Source organism: Haliotis rubra, unplaced genomic scaffold (genome assembly GCF_003918875.1).
Source record: "Haliotis rubra isolate DU_JTF1 unplaced genomic scaffold, ASM391887v1 Scf16, whole genome shotgun sequence".
Lineage (NCBI taxonomy): Eukaryota > Metazoa > Mollusca > Gastropoda > Lepetellida > Haliotidae > Haliotis > Haliotis rubra.
In genome coordinates, this window is record NW_025765558.1 from 2,260,788 (window position 1) to 2,288,420 (window position 27,633).

At 42.5% G+C, this 27,633-nt stretch overlaps 1 protein-coding gene across 1 annotated transcript; it reads right to left on the bottom strand.

Annotated features, from left to right (window-relative positions):
• Positions 1 to 6,276: 6,276 nt before the first annotated feature.
• LOC124271394 (protein mono-ADP-ribosyltransferase PARP11-like) lies at positions 6,277 to 27,049 on the bottom strand. The gene is made up of 7 exons (XM_046706537.1): positions 27,024 to 27,049; positions 15,917 to 16,319; positions 13,602 to 13,800; positions 12,028 to 12,236; positions 8,249 to 8,351; positions 7,704 to 7,828; positions 6,277 to 6,985 (listed from the first exon to the last, which is right to left on the bottom strand). The coding sequence occupies exons 2-7, from the start codon at positions 16,300 to 16,302 to the stop codon at positions 6,574 to 6,576; spliced, it is 1,434 nt and encodes a 477-aa protein (XP_046562493.1). The 5' UTR covers positions 16,303 to 16,319; positions 27,024 to 27,049; the 3' UTR covers positions 6,277 to 6,573.
• Between the last annotated feature and the right edge of the window lie 584 nt (positions 27,050 to 27,633).

Genomic DNA, 27,633 nt, shown 5'->3' on the forward strand with positions numbered 1-27,633 from the left:
TTCAGTAACCCATGCTAGCCTCCACCCGTAAAGATCCAGGTTAGAATTGATCTTCAGTAACCCATGCTTGTCTCCACCCTTGAAGATCCGCCTTAGAATTGATCTTCAGTAACCCATGCTTGTCTCCACCTTTGAAGATCCAGGTTAGAATTGGTCTTCAGTAACCCATGCTTGTCTTGACCCTTGAAGATCCAGGTTAGAATTGATCTTCAGTCACCCATGCTAGCCTCTACCTGTGAAGATCCGTGTTAGAATTGATCTTCAGTAACCCATGCTTGTCTCCACCCGTAAAGATCCAGGTTAGAATTGATCTTCAGTAACCCATGCTAGTCTCCACCCGTGAAGATCCAGGTTAGAATTGATCTTCAATAACCCATGCTTGTCTCCACCCTTGAAGATCCGTGTCAGAGTTGATCTTCAGTAACCCATGCTAGTCTCCACCCGTAAAGATCCGGGTCAGAATTGATCTACAGTTACCCATGCTTGTGCTAAGCGGCAACTAACGGGATCGGGTGGTCAGGTTCGCTGACTTGGTTGACACATATCATCGTATCCCAATTGCTTAGATCGATGCTCATGCTGTTTCTCACTGGACTGGCTGGTCCAGACTCGATTATTTACAGATCGCTGCCATATAGCTGGAATATTGCTGAGTGCGGTGTAAAACTCAGTTCTTCAGTAGTTTCAAGAGAAACTGTAAATAATAAGAACAAGTAATCCCAGTGGGTTTATTACAGTGAAGCATTATTACACATTATCACACATCAGCAGAAAATACACAACATTGAGGTTCACATGACCTTGAAACAAAGTTCATCGGGAAAAAATTACATAAGATACAGTATAAAACATAAAACAATACAGGGCATGGCAGGAATGAAAGATAAAATAAAAGATATCCACCTTCTCAAAAGTTGAATGATTGCTTGAATCAAGTCTATTTCCATGTTTAATGCTGTAATCCTGAGATACCAACTGCAGGAAAGCTTTGATATAATCAGTAGGCTACAAAAATGTAATTTCATTTGAAAAAGGGTTATGGTAAAATCATGAGGGTTTTAACTTCACTGGGCGTAAGTGAAACGTGGAGACAAGAATAATATATTAAACATAATCTTTGGCGCAAAATCATAACTATAATGAGTTAGTGAGTGAGAAAGGTTTTACACTGCTTTCAGCATGCAGTATTCTAACAATATCGTGGCGGGAACACCAGAAATGGGCTTCACATATTGTACCCCTGTGGGGAATCAAACCCGGGACTTCGGCATGACGAGCGAACGCTTTAACCACTATGCCACCACACTGCCCCATAATAATTACGACAAATTGTAGGGATGGTATCTCAGAACAATCCAGTAACAGTAAGGTAAAATTGTAAAATGTCTTGGGTTTTACTGATTTGAAACCATATGATATTCAGTCATGGAGGGACGGTGGGGTAGCCTAGTGGTTAATGTGTTCGCTCATCACTCTGAAGACCCGAGTTCAATTCCCCACATGGGTACAATGTGTGAAATCCATTTCTGATCTTCCCCGCCAAGGTATAGCTGGAAAATTGCTAAAAGCGGCGTAAAACTATACTCACTCACATTCACTCAGAGTCATGGTGATACAGCACATACTTGTAAACATGTGAAGAGAAATGGGGCTTAATGTCATATTCAAAGATCTTTCACTCACATAACGACGTACATACACGTGGGTGTGAAGCTGCTTGTGTTTGTCCACACTATAGTCCGTTTGGCTCAAAATCGGACTGATGAATTGCAATCTAACTCGAAAACTACTAAACATATAATACTCAATGAAACACTGATCATAATCAAAACATCAGACCAACTCTGTGATTTTTTGCAGAATTTATGTCCTACACATAAAAAATTTGGTTAACAAACTATCATTAAAATTTTGACACAGTTGACTATTTGTTACAAGGGAGGACTGCAAAGAGAGGAACAGCCAGGTGTACGCGGAGCACCTGCACAAGTGCCAACAAAGTTATTGAATCATATACCTGTGCTGTCTCCATCCTTTCTTGCACACCTGGCTGTTCCTCTCTTTGCACCCCTCCCTCTTAACAAATAGTGATACGATACGATTCCAATATTTTTTCTAAGAATCGATATATTGGGTAAAGAACATATATGAAGTGTTTGTGATCATCTTTATGGTTTAAATTATAATCTTCACATACTTTCATTCACAACAAATATTTTCCTTTGTTATTTGAATGACAAACAGCATACTGTAATACTATATGTTGTATAAAAAAGAAGATATTATCCCTGACTATGCAACCTAATTTTGAGATTACCATTATCAGAACCATAACCTATATGTTTAGGAGCTTATAATGTAGAAAATAGAATTGGCATGCACAATTAGTGTCCCTCACTGTCAAACACTTAAAAGTTCCCTATATATTGCAATATGTATCCCAATACGGGTACCTGAATTGCAATATATTGCAATACAACTTATTTGCCAACACACAACCCCAACTGAAAGAACTTCAATTGTGTTCAAAACATCACAAGTTTACAACCAAGCACAGTATGAGCTGGCACAATTCTGATTAACACAATGTATATAAATTGTAATTACATTTAATCAACACACACAAGCAATAATAGAAAGAACATTGATTTTTAATATGCATCAAATATTTTGGCTTCTACAACCATCAACAAGTTATTAGATTAATGAGTGAATACACATCATAGATTATGGTACAGGCAGTAGAAATTATTCTGGGACCACAAGACCAACACACATCAAGAGAATTATACCCTACATCAAAAGCCCACTAAACTACACAAATTAAATTGTATTTATTCTGCAATCTTTTGTTCATAAATAGCCTCCAAACTAAAGGACAGTGTTCAAACATGTCAAAGTGAGTATAGTTTTACGCCACTGTAAGCAATATTCCAGCAATATCACAGCAATATTCCAGCAATATCACAGCAGAGGACACCAGAAATGGGATTCACATATTGCACCCATGTGGGGAATCGAACCCAGGTCTTTAGGGTGACAAGCAAACACTTTAACCTCTAGGCTACCCCACTGCCTCAAAATTTAACATTAATTTGAATTAAAGTAAGGAAACCTTTGTTGTACGTAATGATATTTTTACTTATGTAAATATCAAGGAAAAACAAGTTCTTATCACTTGCTTGATAACAGTGTTAGTACCTACACCGAAATGTCACACTCATTGCAATAAAAGAGTTGACTATCCATAAAACTGGGTTTTCCTTCATCTTCACAACTTCTAAAATGCCTCTAAAAGAGTTCTATAAATATCCACCCACAAACATGTCAAAGCATATGTTTCATTGTCAGTACAAATATTGACAGTATATATGACACATAAATATATAAAAATATGTCAAAAATACATACAAAACAAGATATATAACACCAACAAACACTTCACAAAGACTTGCAACACACTTTTGTGGTATTATTGCTTTTTAGTCACTTTTTCTTTTTTTTTCAACACATGGAAATCATCAAGGACGCTTAATGCATGGACAAACAAAATGTCGCCCCAAACAAACAAAATTGGTATCACATAATTTTATGTCAGTAACTTATTATGAAACGGAGTGTCATTTTACATGATAGACATTTTGAAATCAACAAACAAATGAAAAAAAAACAACAACCTTCGTATGTCTTTAAAAAAAGTAGGGGAACCTGACCTTTCAATTTGGATAGGCAGTATACATGTGTACAAACTTTTCAAAGACAGACATCTTATGAACGCACCACCACTTCTCCTTATCACCACCCTAAACACATGGCATGCATGTGCACAACGCATCAGCCCCATACACATGCATTGGGTGTCATTCTTGATTTGGCAAATCACTGTAGACCATTAATTTAGACAATCATCTTGCATCACACAGTTGATAGTGTTTGCTTCTATCTGGTGGTTTTTGGTTTGAAAATGAAAATCCTACACATGCAAATTCCACGTCAAACACCAATCATCATTCAAGAGCGATTACTGAACAAATAACTATGGTCATAAGGAAGTGCAAGTGGTGACGCACTCTCAAAACATTCATTATTATCATATCAACATTGATTGACTCAGATATACCTCCCAATTTTTGCAATCATAATTCAAAATTAAGTTCCCCTACTTTTTTTTAAAAGTATACTCACAAAACATAAAAAACAATAAAAATAAAAAGCAAAAAATATATACACACATATATATCCATGTATCCAGACCTAAACAAAATCATTGTATATTGTACATCTGTGTACACATTGTAGTCAGACAATTTTGGGGTTATGAATCATTTTCTATCCTGGCTAGATCTCCAGTTCATACACTGTTGTACTTCTAGAGGTTTCAAACAAGATTTGATATCTCTAAAACTGATTTGCTGGTGTGAAATAAGCATATGGTTTTGAATTTAGAAAAATATGTTTCAAGTCAGGGATCAAAAACACGAAGTAGATATATATTCCATTCAATAATGAAAACAAATGTAAACAAATAGATATTAGTATAACGCTCAAGTGATAAGTGCTAAGGAATGTTTACAATAATTAACTATGGTGTTCACTGGTTAACTTGGAATGAATTTCACAGAAAGCATATACCAATCAAATATACAACTCAAGGAGAGTACATGCTGGGTTTTACGCTATGCGCAAATGTGCGTACAGTACGAACAAATGTAGAGAATGGGTGAGTGAGTTTAATTTTACGCCACACTCAGCAATATTCCAGCTATATGGCGGCAGTCTGTAAATAATCAAGCCTGGACCAGACAATCAAGTGATCAACATCATCAGCATCTACCTACGCTATTGGGACATGATGTCATGTGTCAACCAAGTCAGTGAGGCTGACCACCTGATCCCGTTAGTCGCCTCTTACGACAAGCATTGGATACTGAAGATCAGCTCTAACCCGGATCTTCACGGGTTGCAGAGAATGGACACAGAACATAAAATTCACTGCATCCTGAGGGACCCACAATATTATTCATTGTACCAACAACACATCTATGACTTTGCTAAGTGTTTGGTTGTTTCCTTCAGAGCAGTTACGTGGCATCATTTCCTCCACCAGTCCACATGATCAATGATTCATTCCAGGCTCTAAAGAAATTATCAAAACATACAGTTCTCTACACCGTTACTTCACAGGACCCTCATATTGCCCGCAAGGACCTCTGTAAATAATATTTAGGGGTCCCGGGACATCTCCTATGTGGTGTAAGTGGAGTCGATTAAAACCCAGGTACATGTACATGTATCTTTGTCAGGTCTGATAAATAAATTTAGTATTTGAAGAAATAAATCAAGGCTATTATTAGAGACAAAACATGTTTTCAGTCAGTATTTCAAAACAAACAATTAATTTTTTAACCCCAAAGTAGGAAATAATATTTCAATTTCAAATTTTCTCACATTAAGAATTTCAACATGGCATACAAAGTAATTGTGTAAATATAATCACTAATTTATTCCTGCTAGACCGTCTTTTATTGGTCTTGCTGTCGTTGAAATACAAATCTCCTCTACCATGGCATAACACTTGCTATCACTGCAACATATTTGGGATTACTCTTTTGTCAGTAAAGTCAAGATTCTAGTACATTTTTGGATTTGGAATCGAACCCACACTTTCACTGTCAGCACCTAATCCCCAGCACACAAAGTCAGCCATCTTACCCTCTGAGCCACAAAGGCTTAAAAAAAATGGAAGTTGGACAACTAGTAGTCTAAAACACAAACTCAGTCTAGATCTAGATAGGTACTTTGTGTACCCCTCTCACAAGTGTTAACTGATATATGAATATACATTGCATTTTAGAAACTGGTAAAATGCATGTTACATTTGGGATTACTCACTCAGAATAGTGCAGATTCTAGTAACATTCAGGGCTCGAAAACTAACTGTCAGAATGAGGAAGGTAATCGTCACCACAAAATGTAAGCGATCTAAACCTGTTATAATTGGATTTAGCTGTAACAGGTTTTATCTGGGATCACATACCAAGTGTTACTGACAGGGAGTTTGAGAAACAATCACAGTCATGTCTTTCAGTGGCATTTAGAAGTTGTACATTGATGTCCAAGATATTTTTATGGATTAAACTTCTTTGTAATTTCTCTCACGACGTTTCGAGACCATTCCAGGTCCCTTCATCAGGTGAACTGGCATGCACCTGATGAAGGGACCTGGAATGGTCTCGAAACGTCGTGAGAGAAATTACAAAGAAGTTTAATCCAAAAAAATATCTTGGAAATCACAGTCATGTTTAAAAATGTTATTGTTGTAACAACTAAACAAATTCTTATGAATGAGGGAATTATTAATTCAATGTGGGAATCTTTACAGAAGACTTTGGGAAATGTCAGCCTCTTCTAAAGTCTAGGAAAATCCCTGCCAAAACCATATGACTTGGCAAATTGGGCAATTTTTACCAAATACGAAGATTTGAGTCTGAATATTCACTGCCGAGCAGGTCGAGACAAATATCTACTGAAAGAAGCATTATCTGCTAAAGTTCTTCAAGATACAGAACATTCTCAATCGTAGGATATGAGATATTCTGGGTATGACTGTTCCGGTGAGAAGATAACAAAGATGGAAGGATCTGACGGATGATTCACACAAGAGTCGTACAGCTCGTACACATTCTGTGCACTTTTGGGAGGAGGACGCACATAATCAGGACTTCCTCTTGCACTTTCTCCAACAAGAACTTTCGCGACAAACATTTTCTTTTGTGATTCTGTTTTTTCAGTGTAACAGTCAGAATATTTTGCATCTCTTGCAAAATAGCTTCCGTGTCCATACTTCGTGCCAGATGTTTTTCCGCTAAATCGGGAGTCAAAGCCCTGGTGGCAGATGGGATCGATGTATTGTTCCAAAGTTCCATGAAACAGGCTCATTTCCTTCACAGGTTTTCCCGCCTTGATTGTCATTTGGCCTTTTCTCCTGTTGGTGTGACACAGCAGTTGAATTAATCAAAAAAATAGATTTATGCATTATGAAATAGAAAACCACCCTCATGTTTCATATAATTGTAGTTAATTTGTCATGTAAGGATAGATTATCTATAGTAATAATAAGAAAGTGTTAGAATTTCATATCATGTTCACATGCACACAAGATTTTGTCTCACAGGGTGTTGACCCACGAAGATCCGGGTTAGAATTGGTCTTCAGTAACCCATGCTCGTCGTAAGAGGCGACTAATGGGATCGGTTGGTCAGGCTTGCTGACTTGGTTGACACATGTCATTGTATCCCAGTAGTATAAATCGATGCTCATGATGTTAATCACTGGATTGTCTGGTCCAGACTCTATTACTTTCAGACCGCTGCCATAAAGCTGGAATATTGCTAAGTGCAGCGTTAAACAACAACCAAACTAAAACTTAACCAATTGAAGCTCTCATAAAATCTTATTTAATCTGAAAAATAGTAACGGATGCGACAACAAACTTATTGCAACCCAAAAGAGTCCTTCATCTATATATTGAATGATGGTATAGAGGTTAAAAATGGTGAGCACATTTTTCATAAATATCCAATAAGGTTTTACGATGTTGGCACACCAGATTTTACATTAATACCTCCATACATGCAACAAAATATTGAAATCAGTACTGCATGTATGTCATATTCACAAAGAAACGTTAAATGCATACTCACACATAGTAATTAGCCCACAATTCTCCATTTTCAATGCGCTTGATTGATTTGATCACTCTGCTGCTTGGGAGAGTTTTGTAGAAAAGATCTTTTACTTTTTTGTATTCTTCTGTGGTGTCATCAACCTTGATCAGATATAATCAGTGTCTCAATGTGGAATGACTTCATTTTACTGACAAACAATACAGAATATACAGAAAATTATGGTTGACATATGCCAACGTATCCAAGTTAGATCAATGCTCATGCTATTGATCACTGGATTGTCTGGTCCAGACTCAATTTATAGCTGGTGCCATATAGCTGGAATATTGCTGAGTGCAGCATTAAACAACAAACCAACCAACCAAATCATGCCACTTTCAGCAACACTAGCAGTTCGGTTGGTGAGGACAAGAGAAATGGGCTCAAAGCATTCTAACCATCAGGGGAATTGAACCTGACTGTGTGGCATGACAAGCGAACACTTGACCTACTAGGCTAGCTGTGCCTCTATGGTTTTGGGTGCTGGAGGAAGAAGACCTGCAATATACAAAGGTACTCACATCGGGACGGCTAAAATGAGCGAAAAGTTGTTTGGTTGACTTGAACGTCTTGCAGCTCCATACATCCGGCACTTCGACACTGTCAGAGGATGTTGCCACGTTCCTGATAATGAAAGGTACATCATCGGATACTACACATCATCAGATACTACACATCATCAGACACTACACATCATCAGACACTACGCATCATCGGACACTACACATCATCACTACATCAGATACTGCAGATACTGCATCATCAGATACTACACATCATCAGACACTACACATCATCGGATACTACACATCAGATACTGCACATCATCAGATACTACACATCATCGGATACTGCACATCATCGAATACTGCACATCATCAGATACTGCACATCATCAGATACTACACATCATCAGACACTGCACATCATCAGAGACTGCACATCATCAGATACTGCACATCATCAGATACTACACATCATCAGATACTACACATCATCAGATACTACACATCATCAGATACTGCACATCATCAGACACTACACATCATCAGACACTGCACATCATCGATACTGCACATCATCAGATACTGCACATCATCAGATACTACACATCATCAGACACTACACATCATCAGACACTACACATCATCGTACTGCACATCATCAGATACTACATATCATCAGATACACATCATCAGATACTGCACATCATCAGACACTGCACATCATCAGACACTACATCATCGGATACTACACATCAGACACTACACATCATCAGATACTGCACATCATCAGATACTTTTATTTATCGGATACTGCACATCATCAGATACTGCACATCATCAGATACTGCACATCATCAGACACTGCACATCATCAGATACTGCACATCATCAGATACTACACATCATCAGATACTCCACATCATCAGACACTACACATCATCAGACACTGCACATCATCAGACACTGCACATCATCAGACACTGCATATCATCAGACACTGCACATCATCAGACACTACACATCATCGGATACTGCACATCATCAGATACTGCACATCATCAGATACTGCAGATACTACACATCATCAGATACTGCACATCATCAGATACTGCACATCATCAGATACTACACATCATCAGATACTGCACATCATCAGATACTGCAGATACTACACATCATCAGATACTGCACATCATCAGATACTGCACATCATCAGATACTGCACATCATCAGATACTGCACATCATCAGACACTGCACATCATCAGACACTACACATCATCAGACACTACACATCATCAGACACTACACTGCACATCATCAGATACTGCACATCATCAGATACTGCACATCATCAGATACTACACATCATCAGATACTGCACATCATCAGACACTGCACATCATCAGACACTACACATCATCAGACACTACACATCATCAGACACTACACTTCATCAGACACTACACATCATCGGATACTACACATCATCAGACACTACACATCATCAGACACTGCACATCATCAGACACTGCATCATCAGATACTGCACATCATCAGATACTGCACATCATCAGATACTGCATCATCAGATACTACATCATCATCAGATACTACCACATCATCACATCATCAGATACTGCACATCATCAGACACTGCACATCATCAGATACTGCACATCATCAGATACTGCACATCATCAGATACTACACATCATCAGATACTACACATCATCAGACACTGCACATCATCAGATACTGCACATCATCAGATACTGCACATCATCAGATACTACACTTCATCAGACACTACACATCATCAGATACTGCACATCATCAGATACTACACATCATCAGATACTGCACATCATCAGATACTGCACATCATCAGACACTGCACATCATCAGATACTACACATCATCGGATACTGCACATCATCAGACACTACACATCATCAGACACTGCACATCATCAGATACTACACATCATCAGATACTGCACATCATCAGATACTGCAGATACTACACATCATCAGATACTGCACATCATCAGATACTGCACATCATCAGATACTGCACATCATCAGAAGATACTGCACATCATCAGATACTACACATCATCAGATACTGCACATCAGACACTGCACATCATCAGACACTGCACATCATCAGACACTACACATCATCAGACACTACACATCATCAGACACTACACATCATCAGACACTACACTGCACATCATCAGATACTGCACATCATCACATCATCAGATACTACACATCATCAGACACTGCACATCATCAGATACTGCACATCATCAGATACTACACATCATCAGATACTACACATCATCAGGTACTACACATCATCAGACACTGCACATCAACAGATACTGCACATCATCAGATACTGCACATCATCAGATACTACACTTCATCAGACACTACACATCATCAGATACTGCACATCATCAGATACTACACATCATCAGATACTGCACATCATCAGATACTGCACATCATCAGATACTGCAGATACTACACATCATCAGATACTGCACATCATCAGATACTGCACATCATCAGATACTGCACATCATCAGATACTGCACATCATCAGATACTACACATCATCAGATACTGCACATCATCAGACACTGCACATCATCAGATACTGCACATCATCAGATACTGCACATCATCAGATGCTACATCAGATCATCATCATAGATGCATACATCATCAGATACTGCACATCATCAGACACTGCACATCATCAGATACTGCACATCATCAGATACACATCATCAGATACTGCACATCATCAGACACTGCACATCATCAGATACTACACATCATCAGATACTGCACATCATCAGATACTACACATCATAAGATACTACACATCATCAGATACTACACATCATCAGATACTACACATCATCAGATACTGCACATCATCAGATACTACACATCATAAGATACTGCACATCATCAGATACTACACATCATCAGATACTACACATCATCAGATACTGCACATCATCAGAAACTACACATCATAAGATACTGCACATCATCAGATACTACACATCATCAGATACTGCACATCATCAGATACTACACATCATAAGATACTGCACATCATCAGATACTACACATCATCAGATACTACACATCATCAGACTTATGTGAGCATGAAATTAAAGTGAAACAGGATAATGTCTCTGGTGGAGGTGTAAGGTTATGCTGAGACTGCAAAAGAGCTGTGAAATGATTCATATCCCGACACATTACAATAATTTCTTTTTTTTTCTTTCTCTTTTTTCAGTTGTATTTACTCTGGCTCTTGAACAGTTCCAGTTATTATTCACATGTTTTACAATCAATCCATCAATTAATCTATTTTTTGGCAGTTAGTAACTTTCATTCAAAATTTCTGCCAATATCTAAAATGACATTATATGCTGATTGAAAAACCTATAGATCATCCTCATGGATCAGATGCTTACCATTTACCTGAAGTGGCTATCGCTGATGAACCAATTAAAATTTCGCGAAATTAACCAATCAAATTAGATAAACAGTGGCTAGAAAACTTAGTAAAAAGGCAGCACTGGAGACAAGTTTATAACTCTATGGTTGACCACATATTATGTGTATATCACAAAGTACATCATTAGATGTACAATCAGATAAACTTTTTGCATCCCTTATTTTGAATGCTTGTATACAGCAGTGACTCTAGGAGACGACATATTGTGCTGTGTGAAAAAATATGTGATAATAAACAAACCTGTTTTTCAAGTCTCCCTTCGTGTAGAAATATGGCCGCCTTCTGACATTCCGTACTGTCTTGGCCTGTGTGTTCCCCTGTGTCATTGTGGAGAAGTTGAGGTTGTAGCTGTACTCAACTGTATTGAAGTCAATAGATCCCTTGGGATCAGCTAAATACTCCTTCTCGAAGGCCTCACTGTCCATAGTTGAGGTGAAACCATAAACATCCTGTAACATGCAGAGTGAGTGAGTGAGTGAGTGGAAGATGAAAAAGCTGCTTTCTGATTGGCCAATGTCACATACCTTTTGGTAAATTCAATGCTTGTTTACACTTTGACATATTCCATGCTGACAGATGTGGTGCAGTACTGAAAGTGTAGACCATATTCAGGGGCGGTGGGGTAGCCTAATGGTTAAAGCGTTGGCTCGTCACGCCGAAGCCCCGGGTTCGAATCCCCACATGGGTACAATGTGTGAAGTCCATTTCTGGTGTCCCCCGCCGTGATGTTGCTGGAATATTGCTAAAAGCGGCTTAAAACCAAACTCAGTCAGTCAGTCAGTCAGTATACCATATTCATATATTATTTACAGAATATATTTCTGTCCTGTGACCTTCACCTTTTCGTGACATTCACCATAAAATTCTTTGCGGATCTTTGAAAGTGAGTGAGTGAGTTAAGTTTTATACCACTTTTAGCAATATTCCATCAATATCACGGCGGGGGACACCAGAAATGGGTTTCACACATTGTACCCATGTTGGGAAATCAAACTCGGGTCTTCGTGTGAGCGAACGCTTTAACCACAAGGCTACCCCACCAACCTTAGGGTGAGACAGTTCCGGCAGGATGGTATTTTGTGTGTTGTTTCAACACTATGGAATACTCCTATATGAGCTGTAGATGTCAACCATAAGACAGTTGTCCATAAATATTCAAGACTGGACCCGATCCACCGCTTGACATCATGAGCATCGATCCACTCAAATGGGATCCAATGACCACTATCAAGAAGGCAAGTCAGCAAGCATGACCACCAATCACTTAAGTCACTTCTTACAACAAGCATGGGTTTATACTGAAGACCAATTCTATCCTGGATCTTCACAGGTAGTTGCATCAAAAGGAGTCATGGATAGGTCGGTCTTATGTACAAGTAATCATAATTCCAAATTGTGAAGTGGGTTATCTGTGTATTTGTTTGTGGAATTGTAGAAAAATGTAGTTTTCCTGATCTTAAGTGGACATACCAGCCCAGCTGGGCCAATTTTGGAAAACGGTGCCCCAAATTGTTTGTAATCAATGTGCCTGAAGCAAACGTTGAGGTGATGGGGTAGCCCAGTGGTTAAAGCATTTGCTCATCAAAATGACGACTTTTGAATCCCCACATGAGGACAATATGCCCCTGTATGGTGTCAGCTGCCGTGATATTGCTGGAATATGCTAAAAGTGGCGTAAAACTAAAACTCACCCACTACAATATACCTAAAATGCTGTACAAATTGGAATGAAACTTTGACCATTGACAGAAAAGCATTGAGTATTTTAGGCCTAATTTAACCACTTTTGGCTGTACCTCTGTTGTAAGTCTAACCTTTACTCCATACTCTGTCCATTTTCCAAACTGATTCTCCCAATACCACTTCCAGTCTGTTATCCACTTGTGAACCACGGGTGTTGCACTCGGATCCTCAGATGATAGGGTGGACAGTCGACGAATGTCCATTTCAGCGTCCTGCCCACTTCCTGTCATAGGGTCATCAGTGAAGCTGATTTTAATAACTCCATCAAATCTGACAACAACAAAATCATTCAAGACAATTTGACATCATTTTGCGAGCAGAAGACACATGAAAACAATTATGCTTGCTGAATACAGTTGAAAACAATGATGCTGCTGAAGACACATGAAAACAATTATGCTTGCTGAAGACAACTGAAAACAATTATGCTTGCTGAAGACAGTTGAAAACAATTATGCTTGCTGAAGACAGTTGAAAACAATTATGCTTGCTGAAGACACATGAAAACAATTATGCTTGCTGAAGACAACTGAAAACAATTATGCTTGCTGAAGACACATGAAAACAATTATGCTTGCTGAAGACAACTGAAAACAATTATGCTTTGCTGAAGACAGTTGAAAACAATTATGCTTGCTGAAGACAGTTGAAAACAATTATGCTTGCTGAAGACACATGAAAACAATTATGCTTGCTGAAGACAGTTGAAAACAATTATGCTTGCTGAAGACAGTTGAAAACAATTATGCTTGCTGAAGACAGTTGAAAACAATTATGCTTGCTGAAGACAGTTGAAAACAATCAGGCTTGCTGAAGACAGTTGAAAACAATTATGCTTGCTGAAGACACTTGAAAACAATTATGCTTGCTGAAGACAGTTGAAAACAATTATGCTTGCTGAAGACAGTTGAAAACAATTATGCTTGCTGAAGACAGTTGAACAACAATGAAGACAATCAGACTATGCAATTTGCTGAAGACAGTTGAAAACAATTAATGATTATGCTTGCTGAAGACAGTTGAAAACAATCAGGCTTGCTGAAGACAGTTGAAAACAACAATCAGACAGGCTTGCTGAAGAAAATTGAAAACAACAATTATGCTTGCTGAAGACAGTTGAAAACAATCAGGCTTGCAATTTGAAGACAGTTGAAAACAATCAGGCTTGCTGAAGACAGTTGAAAACAATTATGCTTGCTGATCAAATTTCCATGACACAGTCAGTTCAATTATGCTTGCTGAAGACAGTTGAAAATGTCCTTGGATGCTTGCAGCTTGACAGTTGAAGACAATCCATAGGCTCCTTGTCAGTTGAAAAAGACGGTGAGCTGAAAAAACAATGCAGGTGCTGAAGACATTGAAAACAATTGAAAACAATGCTTGCTGAAGATGCTTGCTGAAGACACTGAAAACAATTATGCTTGCTGAAGACAGGTTGAAAACAATTATGCTTGCTGAAGACAGTTGAAAACAATCAGGCTTGCTGAAGACACTTGAAAACAATCATGCTTGCTGAAGACAGTTGAAAACAATTATGCTTGCTGAAGACAGTTGAAAACAATTATGCTTGCTGAAGACAGTTGAAAACAATTATGCTTGCTGAAGACAGTTGAAAACAATTATGCTTGCTGAAGACAGTTGAAAACAATCAGGCTTGCTGAAGATGCAGTTGAAAACAAGAAAAGTACAAATTATGCTTGCTGAAGACAGTTGAAAACAATTATGCTTGCTGAAGACAGTTGAAAACAATTATGCTTGCTGAAGACAGTTGAAAACAATTATGCTTGCTGAAGACAGTTGAAAACAATTATGCTTGCTGAAGAAAATTGAAAACAATTATCATGATTATGCTTGCTGAAGACAGTTGAAAACAATTATGCTTGCTGAAGACAATTGAAAACAATTATGCTTGCTGAAGACAATTGAAAAAACAATTATGCTTGCTGAAGACAACTGAAAACAATTATCATGATTATGATTGCTGAAGACAGTTGAACACAATCAGGCTTGCTGAAGACACTTGAAAACAATTATGCTTACTGAAGAAAATTGAACACAATTATGCTTGCTGAAGAAAATTGAAAACAATTATCATGATTATGCTTGGTGAAGACAGTTGAAATCAATTATGCTGCTGAAGACACTTGAAAACAATTATGCTTGCTGAAGAAAATTGAAAACAATTATCATGATTATGCTTGCTGAAGACAGTTGAAAACAATTATCATGATTATGCTTGCTGAAGAAAATTGAAAACAATTATCATGATTATGCTTGCTGAAGACAGTTGAAAATAATCAGGCTTGCTAGAGACAAGTGAAAACAATCAGGTTTGCTGAAGACAATTGAAAACAATTTGCTAATTACTGATAAAATGGATACTAACTCAATTTTGTCTGGCTGACAAAAGTTCCTTTCTATGTTGGTGTTAGTTTCCTCATCAAAATCCTTCCATTCTTGCCGACAGTCAGCTTTTCCTTGTTTCTTCCGACACTGCCACTGGTATATCATGTCCTTGTGATGTCTCATGCAGTTGTCGCCATACCAACACTTCCCTTTTAAGAAAAAAGTACAAATATCCAGGGTGTCCTTGTCAGATGTCTGTGAAACCTGTTTGTCATAAGAAGGTCTTCCCATGGATTGTGACCTGGTCTTCTGATAGGACTTCGGTCGAGTTCCGTCATTTCTTTGTCCTTGGTTCTCATACAGGGAATCTTCCATCATTCTTCTTGGTCTTCCTCCGGCTCTTTGGGATTCATGCTGTTGTGGCATCTGTGGTCCTTGGGGTTCTGGAAGGAAAGGAAAGGTTTCCCCTTGATTCCGAGCTGGACTTCCATAAGGATTTGGGAGGGTATTGGGAAGCCCATATCCTGGATTTCTTGGATGGTATATGTCAGGGGGATAAGGATTTTGGAGGGTATTGGGAGGCCCATATCCTGGGTTTCTTGGATAGTGAATGTCAGGGGGATAAGGATTTGGGAGGGTATTGGGAGGCCCATATCCTGGATTTCTTGGATGATGAATGTCAGGGGATAAGGAATTGGGAGGTCCATATCCTTGGTTTCTTGGATGATGAATGTCAGGGGGATAAGGATTTGGGAGGGTATTGGGAGGCCCATATCCTGGGTTTCTTGGATGATGAATGTCAGGGGGATAAGGAATTGGGAGGAGGGTATTGGGAGGCCCATATCCTGGGTTTCTTGGATGATGAATGTCAGGGGGATAAGGATTTGGGAGGGTATTGGGAGGCCCATATCCTGGGTTTCTTGGATGATGAATGTCAGGGGATAAGGATTTGGGAGGGTATTGGGAGGCCCATATCCTGGGTTTCTTGGATGATGAATGTCAGGGGATAAGGATTTGGGAGGAACATTGGGAGGCCCATATCCTGGGTTTCTTGGATGATGAATGTCAGGGGATAAGGATTTGGGAGGACACTGGGAGGGTATTGGAAGGCCCATATCCTGGAGTTCTTGGATGGTATGAATGTCAGGGGATAAGGATTTGGGAGGGTATTGGGAGGCCCATATCCTGGGTTTCTTGGATGATGAATGTCAGGGGATAAGGATTTGGGAGGGTATTGGGAGGCCCATATCCTGGGTTTCTTGGATGATGAATGTCAGGGGATAAGGATTTGGGAGGGTATTGGGAGGCCCATATCCTGGGTTTCTTGGATGATGAATGTCAGGGGATAAGGATTTGGGAGGGTATTGGGAGGCCCATATCCTGGGTTTCTTGGATGATGAATGTCAGCAGGATAAGGATTTGGGAGGGTATTGGGGAGGCCCATATCCTGGGTTTCTTGGATGATGAATGACAGGGGGATAAGGACTTGGGAGGGTATTGGGAGGCCCATATCCTGGGTTTCTTGGATGATGAATGTCAGGGGATAAGGATTTGGGAGGGTATTGGGAGGCCCATATCCTGGGTTTCTTGGATGATGAATGTCAGGGGGATAAGGATTTGGGAGGACATTGGGAGGCCCATATCCTGGGTTTCTTGGATGATGAATGTCAGGGGATAAGGATTTGGGAGGGACATTGGGAGGCCCATATCCTGGGTTTCTTGGATGATGAATGTCAGGGGATAAGGATTTGGGAGGACATTGGGAGGCCCATATCCTGGATTTCTTGGATGATGAATGTCAGGGGGATAAGGATTTGGGAGGGTATTGGGAGGCCCATATCCCTGGGTTTCCTGGATGATGAATGTCCAGAGGGATAAGGATTTGGGGAGGACATTGGGAGGCCCATATCCTGGGTTTCTTGGATGATGAATGTCAGGGGGATAAGGATTTGGGAGGGTATTGGGAGGCCCATATCCTGGGTTTCTTGGATGATGAATGTCAGGTGGATAAGGATTTGGGAGGGTAGTGGAAGGCCCATATCCTGGGTTTCTGGATGATGAATGTTAGGGGGGATAAGGATTTGGGAGGAGGGTATTGGGAGGCCCATATCCTGGATTTCTTGGATGATGAATGTCAGGGGGATAAGGATTTGGGAGGGTATTGGAGGCCCATATCCTGGGTTTCTTGGATGATGAATGTCAGGGGGATAAGGATTTGGGAGGGTATTGGGAGGCCCATATCCTGGATTTCTTGGATGGTATATGTCAGGGGGATAAGGATTTGGGAGGGTATTGGGAGGCCCATATCCTGGGTTTATTGGATAGTGAATGTCAGGTGGATAAGGATTTGGGAGGGTATTGGGAGGCCCATATCCTGGATTTCTTGGATGATGATGAATGTTAGGGGATAAGGATTTGGGAGGGTGTTGGGAGGCCCATATCCTGGGTTTCCTGGATGATGAATGTCAGGGGATTGGATTTGGAGGGTATTGGGAGGCCCATATCCTGGGTTTCTTGGATGATGAATGTCAGGGGGATAAGGATTTGGGAGGGTATTGGGAGGCCCATATCCTGGGTTTCTTGGATGATGAATGTCAGGGGGATAAGGATTTGGGAGGGTATTGGGAGGCCCATATCATGGATTTCTTGGATGATGAATGTCAGGGGGATAAGGATTTGGGAGGGTATTGGGAGGCCCATATCCTGGGTTTCTTCGATGATCAATGTCAGGGGATAAGGAATTGGGAGGGTATTGGGAGGCCCATATCCTGGGTTTCTTGGATGATGAATGTCAGGGGGATAAGGTTTTGGGAGGCCATATCCTGGGTTTCTTGGATGATGAATGTCAGGGGGATAAGGATTTGGGAGGGTATTGGGAGCCCCATATCCTGGGTTTCTTGGATGATGAATGTCAGCAGGATAAGGATTTGGGAGGACATTGGGAGGCCCATATCCTGGGTTCCTTGGATGATGAATGACAGGGGATAAGGACTTGGGAGGGTATTGGGAGGATAAGGATTTGGGAGGGTATTGGGAGGCCCATATCCTTGGTTTCTTGGATAATGAATGTCAGAGGGATAAGGATTTCGAAGGACATTGGGAGGCCCATATCCTGGGTTTCTTGGATGATGAATGTCAGGGGGATAAGGATTTGGGAGAACACTTGGAGGCCCATATCCTAGGTTTCTTGGATGGTGAATGTCAGGGGGATAAGGATTTGGGAGGACACTGGGAGGCCCATATCCTGGATTTCTTGGATGATGAATATCAGGTGGATAAGGATTTGGGAGGGTAGTGGAAGGCCCATATCCTGGGTTTCCTGGATGATGAATGTTAGGGGGGATAAGGATTTGGGAGGGTATTGGGAGGCCCATATCCTGGATTTCTTGGATGGTATATGTCAGGGGGATAAGGATTTGGGAGGGTATTGGGAGGCCCATATCCTGGGTTTATTGGATAGTGAATGTCAGGTGGATAAGGATTTGGGAGGGTATTGGGAGGCCCATATCCTGGATTTCTTGGATGATGAATGTCAGGGGATAAGAAATTGGGAGGGTATTGGGAGGTCCATATCCTGGGTTTCTTGGATGATGAATGTTAGGGGGATAAGGATTTGGGAGGGTGTTGGGAGGCCCATATCCTGGGTTTCCTGGATGATGAATGTCAGGGGGATAAGGATTTGGGAGGGTATTGGGAGGCCCATATCCTGGGTTTCTTGGATGATGAATGTCAGGTGGATAAGGATTTGGGAGGGTAGTGGAAGGCCCATATCCTGGGTTTCCTGGATGATGAATGTTAGGGGGGATAAGGATTTGGGAGGGTATTGGGAGGCCCATATCCTGGGTTTCTTGGATGATGAATGTCAGGTGGATAAGGATTTGGGAGGGTATTGGGAGGCCCATATCCTGGGTTTCTTGGATGATGAATGTCAGGGGGATAAGGATTTGGGAGGGTATTGGGAGGCCCATATCCTGGATTTCTTGGATGGTATATGTCAGGGGGATAAGGATTTGGGAGGGTATTGGGAGGCCCATATCCTGGGTTCATTGGATAGTGAATGTCAGGTGGATAAGGATTTGGGAGGGTATTGGGAGGCCCATATCCTGGATTTCTTGGATGATGAATGTCAGGGGATAAGAAATTGGGAGGGTATTGTGGAGGTCCATATCCTGGGTTTCTTGGATGATGAATGTTAGGGGGATAAGGATTTGGGAGGGTGTTGGGAGGCCCATATCCTGGGTTTCCTGGATGATGAATGTCAGGGGGATAAGGATTTGGGAGGGTATTGGGAGGCCCATATCCTGGGTTTCTTGGATGATTTCAGGGGGATAAGGATTTGGGAGGGCATTCGAGGCCCATATCCTGGATTTCTTGGATGATGAATGTCAGGTGGAAAAAGGATTTGGGAGGTTTCTTGGATGGTATATGTCAGGGGATAAGGATTTGGGAGGCCCATATCCTGGGTTTCTTGGATGATGAATGTCAGGATAAGGAATTGGGAGGGTATAAGGCCCATATCCTGGGTTTTTGATGATGAATGTCAGGGATAGGGTATTGGGAGGCCCATATCCTGGGTTTCTTGGATGATGAATGTCATAGGGGATAAGGATTTGGGAGGGTATTGGGAGCCCCCATATCCTGGGTTTCTTGGATGATGAATGTCACAGGATAAGGATTTGGGGAGAGGAGGACATTGGGAGGCCCATATCCTGGGTTCCTTGGATGATGAATGCCAGGGGATAAGGACTTGGGAGGGTATTGGGAGGGTCCCTGGATTTCTTGGATGATGGAGGGGGATAAGGATTTGGGAGGGTATTGGGAGGCCCATATCCTTAGTTTCTTGGATGATGAATGTCAGAGGGATAAGGATTTGGGAGGACATTGGGAGGCCCATATCCTGGGTTTCTTGGATGATGAATGTCAGGGGGATAAGGATTGGGAGGACACTGGGAGGCCCATATCCTGGGTTTCTTGGATGGTGAATGTCAGGGGATAAGGATTTGGGAGGACACTGGGAGGCCCATATCCTGGGTTTCTTGGATGATGAATGTCAGGTGGATAAGGATTTGGGAGGGTAGTGGAAGGCCCATATCCTGGGTTTCCTGGATGATGAATGTTAGGGGGATAAGGATTTGGGAGGACATTGGGAGGCCCATATCCTGGATTTCTTGGATGGTATATGTCAGGGGGATAAGGATTTGGGAGGTATTGGGAGGCCCATATCCTGGGTTTATTGGATAGTGAATGTCAGGTGGATAAGGATTTGGGAGGGTATTGGGAGGCCCATATCCTGGATTTCTTGGATGATGAATGTCAGGGATAAGAAATTGGGAGGGTATTGTGGAGGTCCATATCCCAGGGTTTCTTGGATGATGAATGTTAGGGATAAGGATTTGGGAGGGTGTTGGGAGGCCCATATCCTGGGTTTCTTGGATGATGAATGTCAGGGGATAAGGATTTGGGAGGGTATTGGGAGGCCCATATCCTGGGTTTCTTAGATGATGAATGTCAGGGATAAGGATTTGGGAGGGTATTGGGAGGCCCATATCCTGATTTCTTGGATGATGAATGTCAGGATAAGGAATTGGGAGGGTATTGGGAGGCCCATATCCTGGAGTTTCTTGGATGATGAATGTCAGGGGGATAGGGTATTGGGAGGCCCATATCCTGGGTTTCTTGGATGATGAATGTCAGGGGGATAATGGTTTGGGAGGGTATTGGGAGCCCCATATCCTGGATTTCTGGATGATGAATGTCAGGATAAGAATTTGGGAGGGTATTGGGAGGTCCATATCCCAGGCTTCTTGGATGATGAATGTCAGGGGATAAGGATTTGGGAGGGTATTGGGAGGCCCATATCCTGGGTTTCCTGGATGATGAATGTCAGGATAAGGAATTTGGGAGGGTATTGGGAGGCCCATATCCTGGGTTTCTTGGATGATGAATGTCAGGGGGATAAGGATTTGGGAGGGCATTGGGAGGCCCATATCCTGGGTTTCTTGGATGATAAATGTCAGGGGATAAGGATTTGGGAGGGTATTGGGAGGCCCATATCCTGGGTTTCTTGGATGATGAATGTCAGGGGATAAGGATTTGGGGGAGGACATTGGGAGGCCCATATCCTGGGTTTCTTGGATGATGAATGTCAGGGGATAAGGATTTGGGAGGGTATTGGAAGGCCCATATCCTAGAGTTCTTGGATGGTATATGTCAGGGGGATAAGGATTTGGGAGGGTATTGGGAGGCCCATATCCTGGGTTTCTTGGATGATGAATGTCAGCAGGATAAGGATTTGGGAGGGACATTGGGAGGCCCATATCCTGGATTTCTTGGATGATGAATGTCAGGGGATAGGGTATTTGGGAGGAGTGGAAGGCCCATATCCTGGGTTTCTTGGATGATGAATGTCAGGGGGATAAGGATTTGGGAGGGTATTGGGAGGCCCATATCCTGGGTTTCTTGGATGATGAATGTCAGGGGATAAGGATTTGGGAGGACATTGGGAGGCCCATATCCTGGGTTTCTTGGATGATGAATGTCAGGGGGATAGGGTATTGGGAGGCCCATATCCTGGGTTTCTTGGATGATGAATGTCAGGGGGATAATGGTTTGGGAGGGTATTGGGAGCCCCATATCCTGGGTTTCTTGGATGATGAATGTCAGGGGATAAGGATTTGGGAGGGTATTGGGAGGCCCATATCCTGGGTTTCTTGGATGATGAATGTCAGCAGGATAAGGATTTGGGAGGACATTGGGAGGCCCATATCCTGGGTTCCTTGGATGATGAATGACAGGGGATAAGGATTTGGGAGGGTATTGGGAGGCCCATATCCTGGATTTCTTGGATGATGAATGTCAGGGGGATAAGGATTTGGGAGGGTATTGGGAGGCCCATATCCTGGGTTTCTTGGATGATGAATGTCAGAGGGATAAGGATTTGGGAGGACATTGGGAGGCCCATATCCTGGATTTCCTGGATGATGAATGTCAGGGGGATAAGGATTTGGGAGGGTATTGGGAGGCCCATATCCTGGGTTTCTTGGATGATGAATGTCAGGGGGATAAGGATTTGGGAGGGTATTGGGAGGCCCATATCCTGGATTTCTTGGATGATGAATGTCAGGTGGAAAAGGATTTGGGAGGGTATTGGAAGGCCCATATCCTAGAGTTCTTGGATGGTATATGTCAGGGGGATAAGGATTTGGGAGGGTATTGGGAGCCCCATATCCTGGGTTTCTTGGATGATGAATGTCAGGGGATAAGGAATTGGGAGGGTATTGGGAGGCCCATATCCTGGGTTTCTTGGATGATGAATGTCAGGGGGATAGGGTATTGGGAGGCCCATATCCTGGGTTTCTTGGATGATGAATGTCAGGGGGATAAGGATTTGGGAGGGTATTGGGAGCCCCATATCCTGGGTTTCTTGGATGATGAATGTCAGCAGGATAAGGATTTGGGAGGACATTGGGAGGCCCATATCCTGGGTTCCTTGGATGATGAATGACAGGGGATAAGGACTTGGGAGGGTATTGGGAGGCCCATGTCCTGGATTTCTTTGATGATGTATGTAAGGGGATAAGGATTTGGGAGGGTATTGGGAGGCCCATATCCTTAGTTTCTTGGATGATGAATGTCAGAGGGATAAGGATTTGGGAGGACATTGGGAGGCCCATATCCTGGGTTTCTTGGATGATGAATGTCAGGGGGATAAGGATTTGGGAGGACACTGGGAGGCCCATATCCTGGGTTTCTTGGATGGTGAATGTCAGGGGGATAAGGATTTGGGAGGACACTGGGAGGCCCATATCCTGGATTTCTTGGATGATGAATGTCAGGTGGATAAGGATTTGGGAGGGTAGTGGAAGGCCCATATCCTGGGTTTCCTGGATGATGAATGTTAGGGGGGAGAAGGATTTGGGAGGCCCATATCCTGGATTTCTTGGATGGTATATGTCAGGGGGATAAGGATTTGGGAGGGTATTGGGAGGCCCATATCCTGGGTTTCTTGGATGATGAATGTCAGGGGATAAGGATTTGGGAGGGTATTGGGAGGCCCATATCCTGGATTTCTTGGATGATGAATGTCAGGGATAAGAAATTGGGAGGGTATTGGGAGGCCCATATCCTGGGTTTCTTGGATGATGAATGTCAGGGGATAAGGATTTGGGAGGGACATTGGGAGGCCCATATCCTGGTTTCTTGGATGATGAATGTCAGGGGATAAGGAATTGGAGGGTATTGGGAGGCCCATATCCTGGGTTTCTTGGATGATGAATGTCAGGGGATAAGGAATTGGGAGGGTATTGGGAGGCCCATATCCTGGGTTTCTTGGATGATGAATGTCAGGGGGATAAGGAATTGGGAGGGTATTGGGAGGCCCATATCCTGGGTTTCTTGGATGATGAATGTCAGGGGGATAAGGATTTGGGAGGGTATTGGGAGGCCCATATCCTGGGTTTCTTGGATGATGAATGTCAGGGGATAAGGATTTGGGAGGGTATTGGGAGGCCCATATCCTGGATTTCTTGGATGATGAATGTCAGGGGGATAAGGATTTGGGAGGGTATTGGGAGGCCCATATCCTGGGTTTCTTGGATGATGAATGTCAGGGGGATAAGGATTTGGGAGGGTATTGGGAGGCCCATATCCTGGTTTTCTGGATGATGAATGTCAGGGGATAAGGAATTGGGAGGGTATTGGGAGGCCCATATCCTGGGTTTCTTGGATGATGAATGTCAGGGGATAAGGATTTGGGAGGGTATTGGGAGGCCCATATCCTGGGTTTCTTGGATGATGAATGTCAGGGGATAAGGATTTGGGAGGGTATTGGGAGGCCCATATCCTGGGTTTCTTGGATGATGAATGTCAGGGGGATAAGGATTTGGGAGGGTATTGGGAGGCCCATATCCTGGGTTTCTTGGATGATGAATGTCAGGGATAAGGATTTGGGAGGGTATTGGGAGGCCCATATCCTGGGAGTTCTTGGATGGTGAATGTCAGGGGATAAGGATTTGGGAGGGTATTGGGAGGCCCATATCCTGGGTTTCTTGGATGATGAATGTCAGGATAAGGATTTGGGAGGGTATTGGGAGGCCCATATCCTGGGTTTCTTGGATGATGAATGTCAGGGGGATAAGGATTTGGGAGGGTATTGGGAGGCCCATATCCTGGGTTTCTTGGATGATGAATGTCAGGGGATAAGGATTTGGGAGGGTATTGGGAGGCCCATATCCTGGGTTTCTTGGATGATGAATGTCAGGGGGATAAGGAATTGGGAGGGTATTGGGAGGCCCATATCCTGGGTTTCTTGGATGATGAATGTCAGGGGATAAGGAATTGGGAGGGTATTGGGAGGCCCATATCCTGGGTTTCTTGGATGATGATGAATGTCAAGGATTTGGGGGTATTGGGAGGCCCATATCCTGGGTTTCTTGGATGATGAATGTCAGGGGGATAAGGGTTTGGGAGGGTATTGGGAGGCCCATATCCTGGGTTTCTTGGATGATGAATGTCAGGGGATAAGGAATTGGGAGGGTATTGGGAGGCCCATATCCTGGGTTTCTTGGATGATGAATGTCAGGGGATAAGGATTTGGGAGGACATTGGGAGGCCCATATCCTGGGTTTCTTGGATGATGAATGTCAGGGGATAAGGATTTGGGAGGACATTGGGAGGCCCATATCCTGGGTTTCTTGGATGATGAATGTCAGGGGATAAGGATTTGGGAGGGTAGTGGAAGGCCCATATCCTGGGTTTCTTGGATGATGAATGTTAGGGGGATAAGGATATTGGGAGGGTATTGGGAGGCCCATATCCTATCCTGGGTTTCTTGGATGATGAATGTCAGGGGATAAGGATTTGGGAGGGTATTGGGAGGCCCATATCCTGGGTTTCTTGGATGATGAATGTCAGGGGATAAGGATTTGGGAGGGTATTGGGAGGCCCATATCCTGGGTTTCTTGGATGATGAATGTCAGGGGATAAGGAATTGGGAGGGTATTGGGAGGCCCATATCCTGGGTTTCTTGGATGATGAATGTCAGGGGATAAGGATTTGGGAGGGTATTGGGAGGCCCATATCCTGGATTTCTTGGATGATGAATGTCAGGGGATAAGGATTTGGGAGGGTATTGGGAGGCCCATATCCTGGGTTTCTTGGATGATGAATGTCAGGGGATAAGGATTTGGGAGGGTATTGGGAGGCCCATATCCTGGGTTTCTTGGATGATGAATGTCAGGGGATAATGGTTTGGGAGGGTATTGGGAGCCCCATATCCTGGGTTTCTTGGATGATGAATGTCAGGGGATAAGGAATTGGGAGGGTATTGGGAGGCCCATATCCTGGGTTTCTTGGATGATGAATGTCAGCAGGATAAGGATTTGGGAGGACATTGGGAGGCCCATATCCTGGGTTCCTTGGATGATGAATGACAGGGGATAAGGATTTGGGAGGACATTGGGAGGCCCATATCCTGGAGTTCTTGGATGATGAATGTCAGGGGGATAAGGATTTGGGAGGGTAGTGGAAGGCCCATATCCCGGGTTTCATGGATGATGAATGTTAGGGGGGATAAGGATTTGGGAGGGTATTGGGAGGCCCATATCCTGGGTTTCTTGGATGATGAATGTCAGGGGGATAAGGATTTGGGAGGGTATTGGGAGGCCCATATCCTGGGTTTCTTGGATGATGAATGTCAGGGGGATAAGGATTTGGGAGGGTATTGGGAGGCCCATATCCTGGGTTTCTTGGATGATGAATGTCAGGGGATAAGGAATTGGGAGGGTATTGGGAGGCCCATATCCTGGGTTTCTTGGATGATGAATGTCAGGGGGATAAGGATTTGGGAGGGTATTGGGAGGCCCATATCCTGGGTTTCTTGGATGATAAATGTCAGGGATAAGGATTTGGGAGGGTATTGGAAGGCCCATATCCTGAGTTTCTTGGATGATGAATGTTAGGGGGATAAGGATTTGGTGGATTGGGATACGGACCTTTGGGGGCACTCATACTGGAAGGATAGGAGCCAAAACCAGCTCTCACAGGTCCACAATATTGGTTTCCTGGACTTCCTCCACTGCCAGGAGGATATCTATATGGGTCTTGTGGCAGATGCATACACAGAGGGGGACAACCATAACCATAGTTACCATACTGAACTTGAGGCCCATAGTTAGCATCTGAATCAGCTTGGAGGCCCATAGTCGGTTTCTGGATAGGACCCTAATGATCTAGATCTTGGTCCTCTTGCAGTTGGCTGAGTGCAGTCTGGTAAAGATGTTACTGAGCTGTATCTGGTTAGAGGTCTCTCAGTGGACGTGTCAAATAAGGTTCTGAGGTCATTCAGAACTTCATTATCAGGTCGCTGGCAGCCAATACCATATTGGACCAGGATGCTGGTTACATTTGGATCATGGATGTTGTGGCTCCTCTTACACTTGCTACCAAACTTGCATGAACCGGACAGGTAATGGTGGCAGAGATGTAGAAAGGAACAGGTTGTTCTATTGCATCCCTTTTCTATGTTGTAGTAAGTACAGATTCCTGGTTTGGTAAGAAAGGTGCGGTTTTCTATGCACCTTAATATTATCTTGATCTCAAGATTACTCAGCCTGTCCATAAGATAGGACTGTAGAACTTGCAGGTTGTGTGTTGTTTGAAGGTTGTGGCCATATACACATCTCCCTTTTGCCTGAAACTTGCACCAGTCTGACAAAAGGAAGAATTTACATATGTGAAGAGCATCACAGACACCTTCTT